The sequence below is a fragment of the Musca autumnalis genome, unplaced genomic scaffold, assembly GCF_047663935.1.
Source record: "Musca autumnalis isolate F117 unplaced genomic scaffold, ASM4766393v1 scaffold_4, whole genome shotgun sequence".
Taxonomy (NCBI): Eukaryota; Metazoa; Arthropoda; class Insecta; order Diptera; family Muscidae; genus Musca; species Musca autumnalis.
In genome coordinates this window covers 242340865-242359280 of record NW_027411977.1, presented here as the reverse complement: position 1 = coordinate 242359280, position 18416 = coordinate 242340865, and the positions used below count along the sequence as shown (strand labels likewise).

At 33.4% G+C, this 18416-nt stretch overlaps 3 protein-coding genes across 14 annotated transcripts in view; 2 read left to right on the top strand and 1 right to left on the bottom strand.

The window, feature by feature from the left end:
- Positions 1-3630: 3630 nt before the first annotated feature.
- LOC141403759 (uncharacterized) overlaps positions 3631-18416 on the bottom strand; it is a 567712-nt gene continuing 552926 nt past the window's right edge. For 7 of the 10 annotated variants that reach the window (XM_073986676.1, XM_073986674.1, XM_073986675.1 and 4 more), the window contains 2 exons: positions 7249-7419; positions 3631-5373 (listed from right to left, as the gene is read on the bottom strand). In XM_073986676.1, the coding sequence (XP_073842777.1) occupies positions 3763-5373; positions 7249-7371 (1734 nt within the window). In that variant the 5' untranslated portion in view covers positions 7372-7419 and the 3' untranslated portion in view covers positions 3631-3762. Of the gene's footprint in view, positions 5374-7248; positions 7420-8404; positions 8523-8608; positions 8934-18416 lie in introns of those variants that run through there. The other 3 variants (XM_073986682.1, XM_073986677.1, XM_073986683.1) reach the window with 3 other exon arrangements.
- On the top strand, positions 8446-13184 carry LOC141403785 (uncharacterized). 2 transcript variants are annotated; one of them, XM_073986750.1, is made up of 2 exons: positions 8446-8628; positions 11400-13184. In XM_073986750.1, exon 2 carries the CDS (start codon positions 11601-11603, stop codon positions 13059-13061), a length of 1461 nt encoding a protein of 486 aa, XP_073842851.1. In that variant the 5' UTR covers positions 8446-8628; positions 11400-11600; the 3' UTR covers positions 13062-13184. The 2 variants fall into 2 exon arrangements, with proteins under 2 accessions (XP_073842851.1, XP_073842852.1); XM_073986751.1 differs by lacking the exon at positions 8446-8628 and adding an exon at positions 10083-10099.
- Positions 17729-18416, top strand: part of LOC141403770 (uncharacterized) — a 31568-nt gene continuing 30880 nt past the window's right edge. The window contains exon 1 of one of the 2 annotated variants that reach the window (XR_012412890.1): positions 17729-17896. The gene's annotated coding sequence lies outside the window, so the exon portion shown is untranslated. The remainder of the gene's footprint in view (positions 17897-18416) is intronic. The other variant, XM_073986716.1, reaches the window with a different exon arrangement.

Genomic DNA, 18416 nt, shown 5'->3' with positions numbered 1-18416 from the left:
TGAAATTAGGCGTTCTCAGATCGAATTCCCCACTACAGCAATTTCATTAGTTTATTCTACTATGGACCTCGATTTAGAAACGCATAATTTCATGAAATTAGTTAAAACAATTCATGCTAGTGTGGTCCGCGACCTATACCTTCATTAGTCCTATGGTTTAATCGCACCATTCTTCACTTCATACCTACTGTTACCTTCTAAAGGTCTTCCGTAGACCCAAGACCTTCAAAAGCTTATCAATATAAAGAAGTTCTTCAAAAGGAGTTCTATAGTGAGATGACAGATTACCTTCTAAAGGCTTTCCCTAGACCGAAGACCTTCAAAAAGTCGTCTAAAGGTTTTCCATAGACCGAAGACCTTCTTGTATGTTCATTTATTGGTCTTCTATAGACAGAAGACCTACTAAACGGTATTCTGTGGACTTATAAAAGACTTCTTTCTGCTGACAGGTACCTTCTAAAAGTCCTTCTAAAGGTCTTTCATAGACAGACGGTCTTCTATACGCTGAAGACCTTCTAATGGTTTCCTATAGACAGAAGCCCTTTTAAAGGTGTTTTATAGACCGAAGAAGAAGGTCTAACTGTCTTCCATAGACAGAAGACCTTTTAAAGGTCTTCTACAGACCAACGATCTTGTGAAATACCTTCTGTAGACAAAAGATCTTCTAAAGGTGTTCTAGAGACAGCAAATCTTCTATAGACCAAAGTCCTTCTAAAAGGTCTTCTATAAACAGAAGATATTCTAAAGGTGTTCTAAAGGTGTTCTGTCATTCCGTTTGTAACACATCGAAATATTCGTCGGAGACCCTATAAAGTATATATATTATTGATCAGCATAAAATTCTATGTCGATTTATCCATGTCCGTCCGTCTGTTGAAATCAGGATACAGCTCACAATTTTAAAGATAGAGAGTCAATATTTGGTACGGAAGTTTTTATTACTTGCAGGATGGTTGGTATTGAAAATGGGATATATCGGTCCACGTTCTGATATAGCCCCCATAGAACGGTACCTCCCGATTTTCGGTATTTTAAGGTTTTAGCTTCATTATCCTATCAAAATGGCTGAAATTTGGTATTTAGTTATCGTTGGGTGTATAAAACTTTCCACCTGAAATTTGTTGGTATAAGTCCACACCTTCATATAGCCCCCATAGAACGGTACTTCCCGATATTCGGTATATTGGAGGTTTTAGCTTTATTATCCCACCAAAATGGCTGAAATTTGGTATTTAGTTATCATTGGGTGTATAGAACTTTCCACCTGAAATTTGTTGGTATAGGTTCACGCCTTCATATAGCCCCCATAGAACGGTACCTCCAAATATTCGGTATTTTGAAGGTTTTAGCTTCATTATCCCATCAAAATGGTTGAAATTTGGTACGTAGACTTCTTTAGGGGTATAAAACTTTCCCCCAGAAGTTTGTCGGTATCGGTCCATACCTTCATATAGCCCCCATAGGACGGTACCTCCCGATTTTCGGTATTTTGAAGGTTTTAGCTTCATTATCACATCAAAATGGCTGAAATTTGGTACGTAGTCTTCTTTAGAGGTATAAAACGTTCCCCAGAATTTTATCGGTATCGGTCCACGCCTTCATATAGCTACCATAGAATGGTATCTCCCGATTTTCGGTATTTTAAACGTTGTGTATTGTATTGTATTTAGCCTTCAATGTGATATAAAACTGTTCGCCAGAAATATGTCTGTACGGTTCCACGCTTTCATATTGCACCATTTCTGACTAAAATTCGGTATAGGTCCACGTTTCGATATAGCCCCCATAGAACGGTACCTCCCGATTTTCGTAATACTGAAGATTGTGACGTCAATATCCAACCGAAATGGCTGAAATTCATTATTTCTTCTTCCAAGTGTTATGAAATATTCCAGAAGGGTATTATCAGTATAGGTCCACGTCTTCCTATATCCCCATAAAAGCGTACTTCTTGACTTTCAGTATTTTTTAAGTTTTAGCCACATTCTCTTACCGAAATATAGGAAATTTGGTATTTAGTCTTCTTTGAGCCTAAAAACTTTCCGTCAGAAATTTGTCGGTATAGATCGACGTTTTGAAATAGCCCTCATAGAATGGTGCCTCACATTGTTTTACCGAAATTGCTGAAATTTAGTATTAAGTCTTCTTCATACACGAAAGGAAACAAATTATTCCATTTTACTTCAATACAACTTGTGGTGGAGGGTATAACAAGTTCGGCCCGGCCGAACTTAACCCCGTTCTTACTTGTTTATAAAATAACATCGTCAGTGATAATTTTTCTTACAGAAAAATATCATCACTGACCATTTTTTATAGAAAAATATCATTAGTGATAATTTTTCTATGAAAAATAATACTAGATATAGAAAATTATCATCAGTGATAAGTTTTCTATAGAAAACTATTATCAGTGATAATTTTTCTTACATATATAAATATCATCACTGACCATTTTTTATAGAAAAATATCATCAGTGACAATTTTTCTATAAAAAATAATATCAGATATAGAAAAATATCATCAGTGATATCATCAGTGAAAAATATGTTCAATGGTGTTTTTTCTATAGAAAGTATCATCAGTGATGAGTTTACCAGTGATACTTCTTTATGGAAAAATAAAGTTATACTTGTTATAGAAAAATGTCATCACTGATCATTTATTATAGAAAAATATGATCGCTGGTCATTTTTTATTAAAAACAGCATCTGTGATAATTTTTCCATAAAAAAAAATACCAGATATAACAAAATATCATCAGTGATGAGTTTACCAGTGATACTTCATTACAGAAAAAATATAGTGATATTTGTTATAGAAAAATGTCATCAGTGCTAATTTTTTTTATAGAAAAATATCATCGCTGATCATTTTTTATAGAAAAATATCATGAGTGATTATTTTTCTATAGCAAAATATCACGAGAGATTATTTTTCTATATAAAAATATCATCAGTGATTATTTTTCTATAGAAAAATATCATCACACACAAAAAATTTAAAAAAAATGTAATGTAAAATCATCATGACCATCATCAGTGATATTTTTCTATAGAAAAATATTATATGTTCTATAGACTTGATCAGAAAATTTTAACTACATCCCATTTTAAAAAACTTTTTTTTTAATTTGAAGACAACAAAACCTGTTTTACCTAACAAATAATAAGAAAATGCATAAAAAATATTTTTTAAAGATTTTATTAACAGTTTTCAGTTTGTACATCGTTTGTCTTAAATGTAAAAAAATTTATAAAACCGGCTTGAATTATATTTAGAACTAAAACTTATTCTATACTTAATTCTATTCTAAACAAATAAAAAACTTTTATTGTTTTAAAATTGGAAAAATATATACTTAAAAAAATAAATATATCGATCATTCAGCTCCACTCCATCAAGAAATTAATAAAAATTAATACCAAATGACCTTTGGCCAAACTGGAAAATTTTCAAATTGAATATAATATATTTTAGATCTTACATTTTCAAATAGATCATATAACAAAAGGAAAAAATACAATTCTGACTTAAACGTCTGCTTAAAACTTCAAACGCTTAATTAACTTCAAACGCAATTTAACATTGCCAATTTTTATATCAAGTTCTTCTTCCTTCTATGGTTATTTTTGTTATTGTTGAGGAATTAAAATACAGACTCTTAACAACTATTAATAATCATTTTACTTAATATTTATTTTAAAAAAAAAAACTACAAAAGCAGAATATAATTTCAAAGAAGTCGCTTGCCACAACTGCTATCCCTCGATTTCGCGGACAACTAACTTTTGTTTTCTCCGTTGTTGTCTCTTGCTGTCAGAGCAGCTATCTGTCGTCGTGTTTGGTAACGGCTGGGATGAAGATGCCACACTACTACTATCTACCGTTTCCCGTTGTTTTCGAGAGCTTGTCCTCAGCTTTCGTTTTCTTTTGGTGTTTTTGGAATTTTTAAAGATTTCTGAAACTTTTTCTTCTTTTTTATTTGATGTCAGGGGAATAAAATTTATAACACTATCGGAATCGGAAATTATAGTATAGCTGGTAATTTCTTTATCCTGAGACGGAGAATTACTTTTTCTTTGTCTTGTATTGGGTGGTATGGCATTTTCCGTTGCCTTTTTATTAGAATCTACATGTTTTCTATTATCTACCGAAGTAGTTAATACTTGTATTGGTATAACCGATATGAGGGGTCGTCGTCGACTTTCCTCAATTTGCGGAGTGTTAACCTCAACGGAACAACTTGAGCTATCATCAAGGAAACATTGAGACGTGATGTCTTCCAAAGATTCAATATCATCAAAATCATCCTCAGCAACATGGATATCACAGTTTCTTACACTTGGTAGTGATTGGGTTGGTTTTGTGGTATCATCAAAATCATCCTCAGCAACATGGATATCACATTTTCTTACACCTGGTGGTGATTGGGTTGGTTCTGTGGTATCTGATACCCCTATCACATTGTTCGAATGTATAACAATTCTTGGTGGGGGTTCCACCACTTCGTCTTCTATATTCAGAAGGCTTTCTAAAAATCGCACATCATCTGATTTCAGATGATTCTCCATTTGTGTGATTTCCATAAAACGTTGTCTTATGGGCTCAAATTCTGGATGTTGTGAAGGATTTGGTGCATTTGCAATATTGGGAACTTCGGGGATTCTTTGAGAAATTTCTTGAGATATTAAACGGTCACTGAAGCTATTGGTATTCGTACACGGGGGTCTTGAAGTATCAGCAACATTATTTGCCGTCTCCAAAAGATTTTGAAGAAAATCAATATTTGCGGAAAATGCGTGTGCCAAGTGTTCTTCTAGGTTTGAACGATTTTCCGGGATACTATGGATTTCTGGGCTATCATTAATGGATGGCATTTGGTCTTTGTCTTGTAATGAGCAACCATCACTGAATAAGAGATGAATACCGTTTTCCACATCCACCGTTTCCACATCCACAGGTTGGCGGCAAGCCATATTTGAATCATATTCCTCTTGATCGATTAAAAGTTCCTTATATTCTGCTTTTGGAGATTGCGTTGGTTCTGATAAAAACTCCTCCTCCTCTTCCACATGCTCTTCCAAATATTCATCTTCTTTTTTAATCTCATTCAATGTTGCTTGTTCTTCTTCATTCATTGTCCATTCCTTTAATTTGTTGTTCTTTTCCATTTCCTCCATATCTAGAGGTTCTTTTTTAATATATTCCTCAGTGGGAAAATCATTTTCTATTTCTTTTTCGGTATGAAAATCCTCTAACTTTTTTTGGGCCTCCAATATGGATAATTCGAAATGTTGAAATTCGAGTATATGTCCCCAACATTTGGTACATAGTACCGTTAAATGCTTTGCTTCTTCCATATTTAGAATCTGAAATGAGAGGGTTGACAATTTATTAATTTATTAATAAATTGAATAATTAACAAGGAAGAACGGCATTAAGTTCGGCCGAGCCGAACTTGTTATACCCTCCACAACAAGTTGTATTAAAGTAAAATGGAATAATTAGTTTCCTTTCGTGTATGAAGAAGACTTAATACTAAATTTCAGCAATTTCGGTAAAACAATGTGAGGCACCGTTCTATGGGGGCTATTTCAAAACGTCGATCTATACCAACAAATTTCTGACTCAAAGACGACTAAATACCAAATTTCCTATATTTCGGTCAGAGAATTTGGCTAAAACTTAAAAAATACCGAAAATCAAGAAGTACGCTTCTATGGGGATATAGGAAGAGGTGGAACTATACTGATAATACTCGTCTGGAATATTTTATAACTCTTGGAAGACTAAATAACGAATTTCAGCCATTTCGGTGGGATATTGACGTCACAATCTTCAGTATTACGAAAATCGGGAGGTACCGTTCTAAGGGGGCTATATCAAAACGTGGACCTATACCGACAAATTTTAGTCGGAAATGGGGCAATATGAAAGCGTGGACCTGTACAGACAATTCTCTGGCGAACAGTTTTATATCACATTGAAACCTAAATACCAAATTTCAGCCATTTTGGTGGAATATTGAAGCCACAACCTTCAAAATACGGAAAATCGGAAGGTACCTTTCCATGGGGGCTATATGAAAGGGTGGACCTACACCGACAAATTTAAAGGGGAAGTTTGAGTACCCCCAACGAAGTCTAAATACCAAATTTCAGCCATTTCGGTGGAATATTGAGGCCACAACGTTTAAAATACCGAAAATCGGGAGGTACCGTTCTATGGGGGCTATATGAAGGTGTGGACCGATACCGACAAAATTCTGGGGGAAAGTTTTATACCCCTAAAGAAGACTACGTACCAAATTTCAGCCATTTTGGTAGGATAATGAAGCTAAAACCTTAAAAATATCGAAAATCGGGAGGTACCGTTCTATGGGGGCTATATGAAGGTGTGGACCGATACCGACAAAATTCTGGGGGAAAGTTTTATGCCCCTAAAGAAGACTACGTACCAAATTTCAGCCATTTTGGCAGGATAATAAAGCTAAAACCTAAAAAATACCGAAAATCGGGAGGTACCGTTCTATGGGGGCTATATCAAAACGTGGACCGATATATCCCATTTTCAATACCAACCATCCTACAAGTAATAAAAACTTCTGTACCAAATTTTGACTCTCTATCTTTAAAATTGCGAGCTGTATCTTGATTTCAACAGACGGACGGACGTACAGACGGACATGGTCAAATCGACATAGAATTTTATGCTGATTGATAATATATATACCTTATAGGGTCTCTGACGAATGACAAATTTAATTATACCCTCCTTATGGTGGAAGGTATAATAATAATGAGAATAATTTATTAAATCTAGTAATACAATTATATTATTATAGTACGTTTACATTTACGGAATTTACTCGATTTCAGCTGTAAACTGTCCACTGTCCATTGCTAAAACCAAGGCATAATTATAAAATTACAACAACTAACAAATTTACAAAAACACCATTGCTGTCTGTTATTGAAAATAAAATGTCAAAGAAAATATTGAATAATAGGGTCGTTCTTAAAATTTTTTTCAGAAAAAAAAACATAAATTCTTTTTGAAAATCCTCTATAATAGGACAAATTTGAATCAAAATGCCGTATTACACGTATAGGATAAAAAGAAGTATTTTATGGTAGCGAATTTCGAAGTTTAAAATTTCATGAGTAGACCCTATTACATTTTAAAAACCCATTTTACAAAAAATAAAGTAAAAATACATGATTCTATTTTCAGTTTTCACTTACATTGGAATGAAAATATTTATAGATGATTGCATAAAATACTGTCGCATTACCGCATTCGTCATATAGGCTCTCATAATCGTTGCTCTCTTCTACACATAATCGACACTTTTTTGATCTGGACATTATCACATTGTTTCACCGGCTATATTTCATCATAATGTAGGCCGTAAACTGTAAAAAAAGAAAATAAAAACAATTTTTAAAATTTTAACAAGTAAAAAGTATCAGAAGACCATTATAGTACGTTTATATATAACCGGATTTAACAAACCCACTATGTTTCAAATGTCAATTCCATTGCTTATATTTCAAATAAATCCTCATGAAGAATGTTAACTCTACAAAAAGCTATAATATAAACATGACCTAAGAAAGTTCCTGGGGATTTAAGTTGTCATCTTCATACAATAGGTCTGTTCGATAAAGCAAAATTTTGTACAAACTTTTACAAAATGCTGTTCGATAACAAACTTGCTCAATAAAAGAGAAATTAAAGATAGTTGCAAGTTCTTACAAGAACTTACAAATACTTTTTACTTGCGAAGTTATCGAACAGACCTAATATATGTCAAATAAATCGAGATAATGCACTTAATCATCGTGTTATATAGTATAATATAATATGTATGGAAGTTGCTTTGCAATGAAATAATCCATTAAAATCCAGTCATTTTACTAAATCCACTACAATGTAAACATACTATCATAATAAAGAATAGTACGTTTAGATTTATGTATAAATCCACTGTCAATTTCATAGCCTTTATGTCAAATAAATTCTTGTTTTAACCCCTAATAGCTAATTTTTGTTCGTTCGTCTATATTCGTAATAATTTAGGCACCCATAGCTCATCCCCCAGATGACATACAGACCTAATTTTTCGTAGACACGTTCCCTATGTAATTAAGAATTCCTCATTTACAAGTCAGCGGTCTACATTTGCGCTAAGGCTTGTAAAAATTACTGGACTTGTAAAAATTATTGAATTAACGAATTAATTAATGAATTAATTAACCTATTATTTGATGTACTCTACGCTATGGAATTGACAAATCAGGTGGATTTCGTAAATGTAAATAAGCTATAATGGTAAATTTCATTAATTTATTGTGGAATCCAAACCTTCTTTCATAATGCTATTCTCTCTCAACATACCTATTCAAGAGTAAACACTCCCTGCCTCTCTCACTCACACTCTGTTGACACAAACATCGGTCGGTCCCTTGTTAAACGACAACAAAACATTGTTTGAACGGTTCCATTCACTTCGTATCTACGCGTTGTTTTTAATTTTTTGTTGAAGTTTATAACAAAATATATTAAATTAAGAATAAATAAATGTTATTAAACAATATTCACCAATTCACACCAAATTCAAGGTATATTTATATTTATTCTTGCACTTCAACAATAAGAAAGGCAGTGTTTATTAAAGAAAGCAAGCGTATGAAATGTCAAAACACCACTGGATGTTTGTGGATGGTAATGAGAGTGTGTGTCATTTGGTTTGCTCTCACAGTGTTTCACATTGGGAGAAATTCTATGAAGAAAATATTTAAAAAAAGGCATGACCCAATCGGTAAAATTAAAGGAAATTATTGGTCTGTTCCTTTACTTAAAAAAATGGTAACAGTGGCAAAAAATGGTAAAAGTGGTAAACTGCTCTCATATAAATTGTATGCTTTTAAAAGTAAGGGAACGCTTTGCGTGTAAAAAGTGGTAAAAACTGGTAACCTCAGGCACGTAAAGGAACACGACTTATGAATGAAAAGTTAAAATAAAAGTTGACATCACTTGCGATTGGAGTTAGCTACTACCTTATTTTCATGGCACAATGATTTGGTCTGTTCCTTTACTTTTGAAAATGGTAAAACCGGCAAAAGTAGCAAAAGTTGTAATCTGCTTCCATATGAATTGTATGGTGTCTGAAGTAAAGGAACGTTTTTCGAGTAAAAAGTTGTAAAACTTGAAGATTCTTGCACGTAAAGGAACAGAGCTATTGTGCTATGCTTATTTTGGTCGGTAACTTACAGAAAATGTTCGTTAGTCCCAATTTACATTAGGCGAGTTTACTTGCGGCAATTGTCAGTTTGTGGGTGAGAGAGGGTGTTGAGAGGCAAAGGGTTACCATATACCTCACCTGTCTTTCCATCAAACTGACAATTGCCGCAAGTAAACTCGCCTAATGTAAATTGGGACTTAATTATCGAAATTATAAGCAAATAAATGGTCTGTTCCAGTACTGCAAGAATCTACTAATTTTTACTATTTTTTCCGATAACATAAAGGAAAAAATGTTATCGTAGTAAAAAATAGTAGCTTCTTGCAGGTTCTGGAACAGAGCAAAAAATTCTCATTTATTCAATTCAAGAAAATAGTTTTATTCGTTTCCTTCACCATCGTTTAGGGCTGCCATATTATCAAAGATGTTTGGCCATGAAAATAGGTGTGTTCGTTTACGCGATAATTTTGTACAAATTTGTACAAATTGTTACGGGATGTTGTTCGTTTACACAATTATCCAGCAAAAGAGAGCGAATTGAGAGAGCACTTTTGACAGTTGTGTGACTGAGAACTTACAAATTCTTGCTGGGAAAATTTGTCCAGTAAGAATTCGTAAGTTAGATCAGCTGTTCATTAATCAGTTGTTTTGCGGTAAACAAACAAATTGAAAACAAAACAAACAAGAGTTTGCAGAATAAATTTATTTTTTAACACTTTCAAAGGAAAAAAAGCAAGTAAAAATAAAAAAAGAACTTTTGGTTAACAATTTAATTTAGGTGACAAAACAAAGCGCGGTGACTGGAGTACCTTTGGATATGTCCAACCAAGAAGATGCTGGAAGAACAGGTACATATTTGTTGTAGACGCTTCATAAATGGTTGTTAATTGCTTTGTAATTTGTGTTCATACTTTACAACAGGCTGTATGGTCAAGTGATTCATGTTTTGGACGAAATTTCTTTTAGGCAAATTGATGTAAATTTTGTTCTGTCCATCGTTCATCTGACTGAAGCGCAAGGTGACAACCGAACGGATACTTTGCGCATAGTAAGCACTCATTGTAGTGGGGCAACACAAAACTTCAAATGTGCAGTTTAAAAGAGTACTTCCTGAGATAACTATCTTTAAGTTCTAAAAAAAAAAACATTCAGCCACCGAATAAATTGCTAGTGTTCAAGATAACTTTCCAAAGCTTAAACATTGGCCTTCCAAATTCACATAAAATTCGAAGATGGATTATATTAATGTACCGTACCCCCATAAAACTTCAAACATTTCGCTTTAATAAAGGCTGATACCAGTTCACCAATAAATTTTGAAGTTTGTTTAGGATAGTGGGCCACGCCCAATTGTAAACACATCCGCATTGCACCATAAATACCCTGGTTCGGGCAATTTGAAGTTGATTTAGCCATGTCCGTTCGTCTGTCTGGCTGGTGCGTACGGTAACCAATTTGGTCCATACTTTGTACATCGTAATATTTCTACCAGACACTCGGTCACTTCTTCGTGTACCTTCCACACTAAATTTCGGAACCGCATCCAACCATGTGATTTTTTTGGAATCACCATCAGAATTTACTTGTGGATTTGTCTCATCCTGAGAATATGAAGATGCCAATTCCAAACCAAGCTGTACCGCGTCAACTCCTGGTTCGGGATTTGACGAGAACACAATCTCATCAAAATCTTTCGAAGTCATTTGGGACAAAACAGAATTCATATACTCTGGATCTAAAAGATAACCAATATTAACTAAAACAAAAATACTTCGTATAATTTATAATACCACTTGCTACTCGTTTATATGTTCCTGGGAGCACACCAAATCCAACTTCCTTTTATTATTCATTTTGTGCAATAAAACTGTTCCAAATTATGGCTTTGTTGATTTTGTTTATTTGCGCCAAAGTTGTTTTTTTTTCAATCAGCTGTTATCTTGCAAGTGTTTTGCTAGATGTTGTTCGTTTACTTTTTGTAATTTTTTCTCTTGTGAGAGTAAAATTGGTATTTATTCTCAGTAACTTCTTGCTGAGTAAATGTTACGGGAAAAGTAAACGAACACACCTAATAAAAAACTAAAATTAAATGTTGTTACAAAAACTTAAAAAATATTTACATACGATATCCTTGTTTTTCTTTTACAGCCATCCCTGAACACTTTGTTGTATTATGTTGTTTTCCTAAATTGAAAAGTATGTAATAGTTCGTTTAAATATAGCCGGATTTAATAAACCCACATTTGAAACCCCGATTCCGTTGAATATACGTCAAATAAATCCTCATAAAGAAGGTTAGCTCCACAAAAAGCTATAATATAAACAGGCTGTAAGATATTCCAAGTGAAAATGTCGGAAAGTTTTTATATAAAAACTGAACCTTTTGCCAAAGATATTAAACAGGAACAGAATTCCAACCATGATACACATTCCCTAAGCTACAATACAACAAAGCTAGAAACTTTTACAAATATGGGAAATTATATTAAAGACGATGAACTAGACTTGGATAAAATGGAAGAATTTTTACCAGAGAATTTCGATAAGTCAATAATTGATATAATCAAAAAAGAAGACATGGAAGAATTTTTACCAGAGGATGCAACTAGCATTGACTCACCGTCATCACTCACATGGAAATCTTATGAACGTACGGAACATGTTACAAAACAACATCTAACTAATACAAAAACTCAACAAATATCCTTACCGAAATTGGAAATAATTGATGTGCACACAGATGAGCAGGATAGTAAAGGCGACCTTGAGATCAATGGTGATACAGACTTTAACATCAGTGATAGTAAAGAAAGTTCTGTTATTTCATCATCCCGTGTAGTTCAAACACCAACTGAACATAAATGTGAACTATGTGATAGTTCTCATATAAACGAACAAAGTCTACGGAGACATATAGCAAATAAACATAATTCGTCTATTGATACAGTGTATATCTGTGAAATATGTAATAAAAGATTTACAACAGCAATAGGTCTTGCTTTGCATTATTACCAGAAGCATCCAGAAACTCATTCCACTCAAAAACCTACTGAACATAAATGTGAACAATGTGGTCTTTGTTATGTGGCGCCTAGAGCTCTCCGGAAACATATAAAAGATAAACATTCTTCGTCTATAGATTTGGAACATATTTGCGAAATTTGTAATCAAAAATTTGCCACACAACTGGGTCTTAAACAGCATTCTTATCGGATACACAGAGGAGCTCATTCCATTATCCAACATAAATGTGAACTATGTGATAGTTCTTATAGAAATGAAACAAGTCTAAGTAAACATATGAGAGATAAACATCCTTCGTCCATAGATACAGAATATATTTGCAAAATTTGTAATCAACGATTTGTCAAACAAAAAAGTCTTGATAGGCATTCGTACTGGGCGCATCCAGAAACACAAATACCTGCTAAACATAAATGTGAATTATGTGGTCGTTGTTATGGTGAAGCTGTAAGTCTCCGGGATCATATAAGAAAAAAACATCCTTCGTCTATAAATACAGAGTATATTTGCAAAATTTGTAATCTAAAATTTATCACACAAAAGGGCCTTGATAAGCATTCTTATTGGAAGCATCCAGAAACTCATATACCTACTGAACATAAATGTGAACTATGTGATAGTTTCTTTGCAGATGGGAGACATCTCCGGGCACATATCCGAAGTAAACATCCTACGTCTATAGAAAGCGAGTATATCTGTGAAATGTGTAATCAAAGGTTTACAACAAAAAAAGGTCTTGCTTTGCATTATTACCATTGCACTCAAACACCTACTGAAGATAAATGATAACTATGTGATGATAGTTCGTTTAAGGAGGAAAGAAATCCACGGATTCATATTAGAAGAATACATATTATGATTTCAGAAACAGAGTATGTATATGTCATAAATAAAATATTGTAATAAAAATTACGCAAGAGTTTCATTTTTTACAAGGGTTATTTAGGAAATATTCCAATTTGATCAACAATAGAGCTCAACAAACAAATATGTAGAATAAAATAGATATGTTCGTTTACTCAGCAATTTGTACAAATTTTTACAAATCCAGAACCTTGTAATCGACTACGGTCTTTTGTATTTTACTGTAGAGTAAACGAACAACATTCAGTAACAATTCGTACAAATGTTGAGTAAACGAACACACATAATGACCTTTAGTTTTATAAAATCACTCAAATGTAAACATTTGATACAAATTTTAATAAAAAATGTGCAAGTGTTTAATTTTTCACTTATTGCAAGAGCTATTTAAGTATACATATCTTAATTTGACCTACAATATAATCGCAGTCAGTGCAATCGTGAATAAAAACTCCGTGCGGAATTTTTTCCCTTTCCCCAATTTTTTTGGGGAATTTTTATTTTCATATTCATGTCAAAAAGAAAATATTTTTGTCGATTTAGCGAGAATATTGCATAGCCATGCGATGTTGATATTGATTTTAAAAGAATTTCACTTTTTAAAATTATTTTCCATGCGGAAAATTTTGAGGGAAATATTCATGATTGCCCTGAATAATTCATAATTTACAAATTATGGGGAACTACAATTCAATGGAATTTCGATTTAACGGAGTTATTATTAAACAGGTACGAGTTAAATGGTCTTCCATATTTTCAATATTTCGTAGGTACAATCATTTCACAGAAAATAACAATGCGAATAAATTAAAGTTTTTATATCGTTGCAAATTAATTTTTTTTTTAGAAATTCCATCAACAGAAAATTGGTCTAAAACAAAACGCAAATGCCTTCAAGCTAAATAATTGAAAGTTGAAATCGAGTGGGTTTTTTATATGTAAAAGTACTATAAGTTTTTTAGCGAAAATCATTCAAAAAATACCTATATTTTGACGATGCCAACTGAAATACATACATAGGTTATGCATTTATTCAATATCAATTATGATAAATGTAAATATATATATTTTCTTTTTCCCGGGAAAATTCTGCAGTGAAAAAAACCGAGAATTCCCAAAAAACCTCATGAGAATTCAATTTCCACAACTTAGACAGTTCATGTTCGATCAGCTGGGCTGATGCATCTACCTTGGTAATTGTGCCATGCACAATAATGCTAAGTTTACATTTACGAAATCCACTAGATTTCAACTGTCAATTCCATAGCTCAAACGTCAAATGAAATCTCATCTGGATTTCATTTGACGTTTAACCTATGGATTTGACAGTTGAAATCGAGTGGATTTCATAAATGTAAACTTAGCATAACAGCAACAATGAGCCTCTCTCTCTCGCTTACTCTGTTTACACATCTTGGGCCTCTTACAGTGTTGCCGTTTTCGGCATTTCGGACCGAATTTGTGCCGAAATAAAAATTAATTTTTAATTTGGTCCGAGGCCCAAATCCATTTTGGTCAGTTTTCATGATGGGGATACTGGAGGGGAAGGAGATGTTAAGAGTATTACTGAAAATTAAAGTCAAACAAAGGAGATACGCAATAGTCGCTTATCCAACCGAAGTTTTCATTTTTCTGATTTCAGTTGTAATGACGAATGTTACAGCTTTAGCTGGTTTTCAAAAGCACAGCCTGACTATGAAAGTAAAAAATGTCAACTTTACATTGATATAAATTAGGTTGGCGATGTGATCAAATGACGGAGATATCGCACTAGCCGTTAATAAATCCGACGCTACAGGTCACAACTTTGATCGGATTGTAACGAAATTTTGGGGACTGTTTGGGGTCCCAGATAGGTCGGGTAATATGCAGGAGTCAAAAGCTTTGTTCCTTTACTTTTTTAATGGTAAGGGTCAAGGCACAGTTTATACAGTTGGCCATTCAGAGTTCTGTTAACAACATTTGACAACAAACATAATAGATTGTTCATTATTGTGATTTGATTTCCTTTGTATTTTATGTATTTGACAGCAAACTAAATAGTCAGGGCTAACTAGTTTGGGCTGAATGGCCAACTGTATAAACTGTGGGTCAAGGTCTATAGAAGGTCGGCCATTCAGAGTTCTGTTAGCAACTTTTGACAACAAACATAATAGATTTTATATTATTGTGATTTGAGTTTCTTTGTATTTTAAATCACAATAATGTTTTTGACAACAAACATAACAATCAGTAGTGCGATTCTCTAACTCATTTTTTGAGTTAACGACAAATGTCGGTAAAATTAAAATGCTTATAATTTCGGTAATTGTCGGTATTATTCGGTAAGTTAGCGACCTATAAAAAGTAGTCGTAATGTTCTACCGATAGGAACAGTGTTACAAACTTTTATTTGAACTTTTGATTCATAATTTTGCGTATTAAAGTTACCGATATTTGTCGGTAACTCAAAAAATGAGTTAGAGAATCGCACTACAGGTGGGCTTAGTGTCCAACTGTATAAACTGTGGTAAGGGTGGTAAAAGAGAAAAGTGTCAAAATTGCTCTCTCATGAACATTTTTACCAGAAAAGTAAAGGAACGGAAAAATTGTAGATCTGGCAGCAATGTCAAAAAGAAACATAAAAAATCAATTTTCGTCTTTTATTTCACAGTTTTTAATTTAGTTTTGTCAGCGTTCGACTTTTTCTCCCCTTTTTGTCGTCCAGTTTCGTCGTTAATCGTGAATTCTGCCATTTTTTACCTGCAGAAATTTTGCTGGTAGCCTGTGGTAGAAGAGAAAGCCATTTTCGCTCTCTCTCCACCCTCACTCTCTTAAAAATTGCTTCCAGTTTTGCCACTTTTCGGGGTTAAGAAACGCTTTGCAGGTTAAAAATGGTAACAAATGGTAGAAATGGTAAACTCACTTAAGTAAAGGAACACAGCTAAAATTGGCAAAAAACGTACATATGTTGAAGAAAATTCAATGTTTTATTTTCATGTTTATATCTCCGTTTTTTATATGGATACTCCAAAAGCCCGGGAATGATAGAAGAAAAAATCACCTGGCATAGATCCCACTTTTCCATTTTATATTTCTAGTGCTTCGTCAGTGCAGCTTTGGTGCTTCGTCAGTGCAGAAAAAATCACCTGGCATAGATCCCACTTTTCCATTTTATATTTTTAGTGCTTCGTCAGTGCAGCTTTGGTGCTTCGTCAGTGCAGAAAAAATCACCTGGCATAGATCCCACTTTTCCATTTTATATTTTTAGTGCTTCGTCAGTGCAGCTTTGGTGCTTCGTCAGTGCAGAAAAAATCACCTGGCATAGATCCCACTTTTCCATTTTATATTTTTAGTGCTTCGTCAGTGCAGCTTTGGTGGGTGCATTTCAACAAAAGTGGCTATATTAATGACGACATTGTGAGCTTTAAATTCATCCCAATTTTCAAGTCACCGACAATTGTCCGTAAAATTTAAATGCTTATAATTTCGGTAATTACCGATGTTTTTCGGTTAGTGAGCGACGAATAAAAAGAAGTCGTAAAGTTCTACCGATAGCAAGAGTGATGTCAACTTTTATTTGAACTTTTCATTCATAATTTTAAATATGTTAGATAATCGCGCTACAGATACCCCAATTTGTGGAATTTTATTTTCAATGCGGATATCTCTGCTTCTGTTGGACAAATTTTAAGGGGAGAGCATGATAGTGAAAGTAGACGGCATGAACTTTAAATTACTACCAAATATGTTGACGTTGATGGTAAAATATCAGATCTATTGCAAAATGCGCTAAGCTATTCCAATTTCAATGCATATTTTGAAGAGTTTATTTTTTTATGACAAATACCTCTGCTCCTCTTCTGCAAAGCGTTCAATCACTACCAAGTAGATTGTCGACAATAGTGAAATATAAATTAATTATATTTAATATTGTCTTTTAAAGACGAAGGTCATTATTTATGAAAGTTTCAAAATTAATTGAATTAATTGAGCTAACATGGCCTAATGAATTTGTATTGCAAAAACGGAATTCCAGCGAAGTACCACACACTCAACCCATATGCGATGATCGTTTCGCTTGTGGTTTAAGTCAGCTCTTCAGGCATATTTGAATGTAAATTAATTATGTTAGTTCATTCAATTGGTATAAATGTCAGGATGGTTGAAACGTTTAGCATCTCCCTAAAAGAAATGTTTACCAGCGAAAAGCTCATACACAGGGTTAGTCGTGTAGGGTATCACATAGTCGACCCCGTTCAGACAATAGTGTTTGCTCACTTGTTTATATCTAATTAACTGTATTTAAAAGAAATATGTATGTCCCGGTCCACACTAGCGTGAATTTCATTAAAAAATTTCATGAAATTAGGTGTTCTTAAATCGAATTCCCCACTACAGCAATTTTATGATTTTACTCTACTATGGACGTCGATCTAGAGACGCATAATTTCATATCAAAATTTCAATGACATTACTGTAGTGTGGCCCGGGACTATATGTTTTGTATGAAATTTAAATGTCCGGCCGTTTTGGGCCTTTATTAGGAAATTTTTGGTCCGAATTTTTTTTTTAACGGCAACACTGCTTTTGACACAACTCGAACTTTTGCTAAAACCAAAACAAACATATGTACATAGTTTGAACGTCACTCTTCTGCACTTCGTACCTACGCCTATTTACTTTTAATTTTTTGTTGACGTTTTTAACAAAATATAATAAATTAACATTAAATAAGTGTTATTAAACAATATTCACCAGCTCACATTAAATTCAAGGTAGATATATTATTTTTTATATTAAAAAAAGAAGTGCCTATTAAAGAAATAATGTGAAATGTCAAAACACCACTGGATGTTTGTGGATGGTAAGGAGAGTGTGTGTCATTTGGTTTGCTCGCACATTGGGAGAAATTGTTTGAAGAAAATTTTTAGACAAAAACGGAGGTTGTGTTTGTCATTAAGTTTTGTTAATGACTTGTATAAATTTGTACAAATTATTGAGTAAACGAACACACCTGGGTGAAGGTTTGTCTCGTTTTGCACCTTTTTACACTGCCCAACACAAAACTTTACTCAAACGTTGGATGTGTTTTCAGCTTTAAAAAGAGAATTGAGTATAATACAGCCGTGTGCACGGGCATCCACTGGTGGCTGCTGTAAAATACTCTTACTTTTATTAATTCAACAAAACTCAGACGTTTAAGTATTTTTTGTAATTATTATTTAATAAATAATTTCATCCACGATTTTAGATTAAAACTGTGTTTTCACAATTAAAAAACAATTTAGAAAAACC

What these genes read in the sequence shown, in the direction of transcription:
- LOC141403785 (XM_073986750.1), top strand. Translation starts at nt 11,601, where the DNA reads ATGTCGGAAAGTTTTTATATAAAAACTGAACCTTTTGCCAAAGATATT.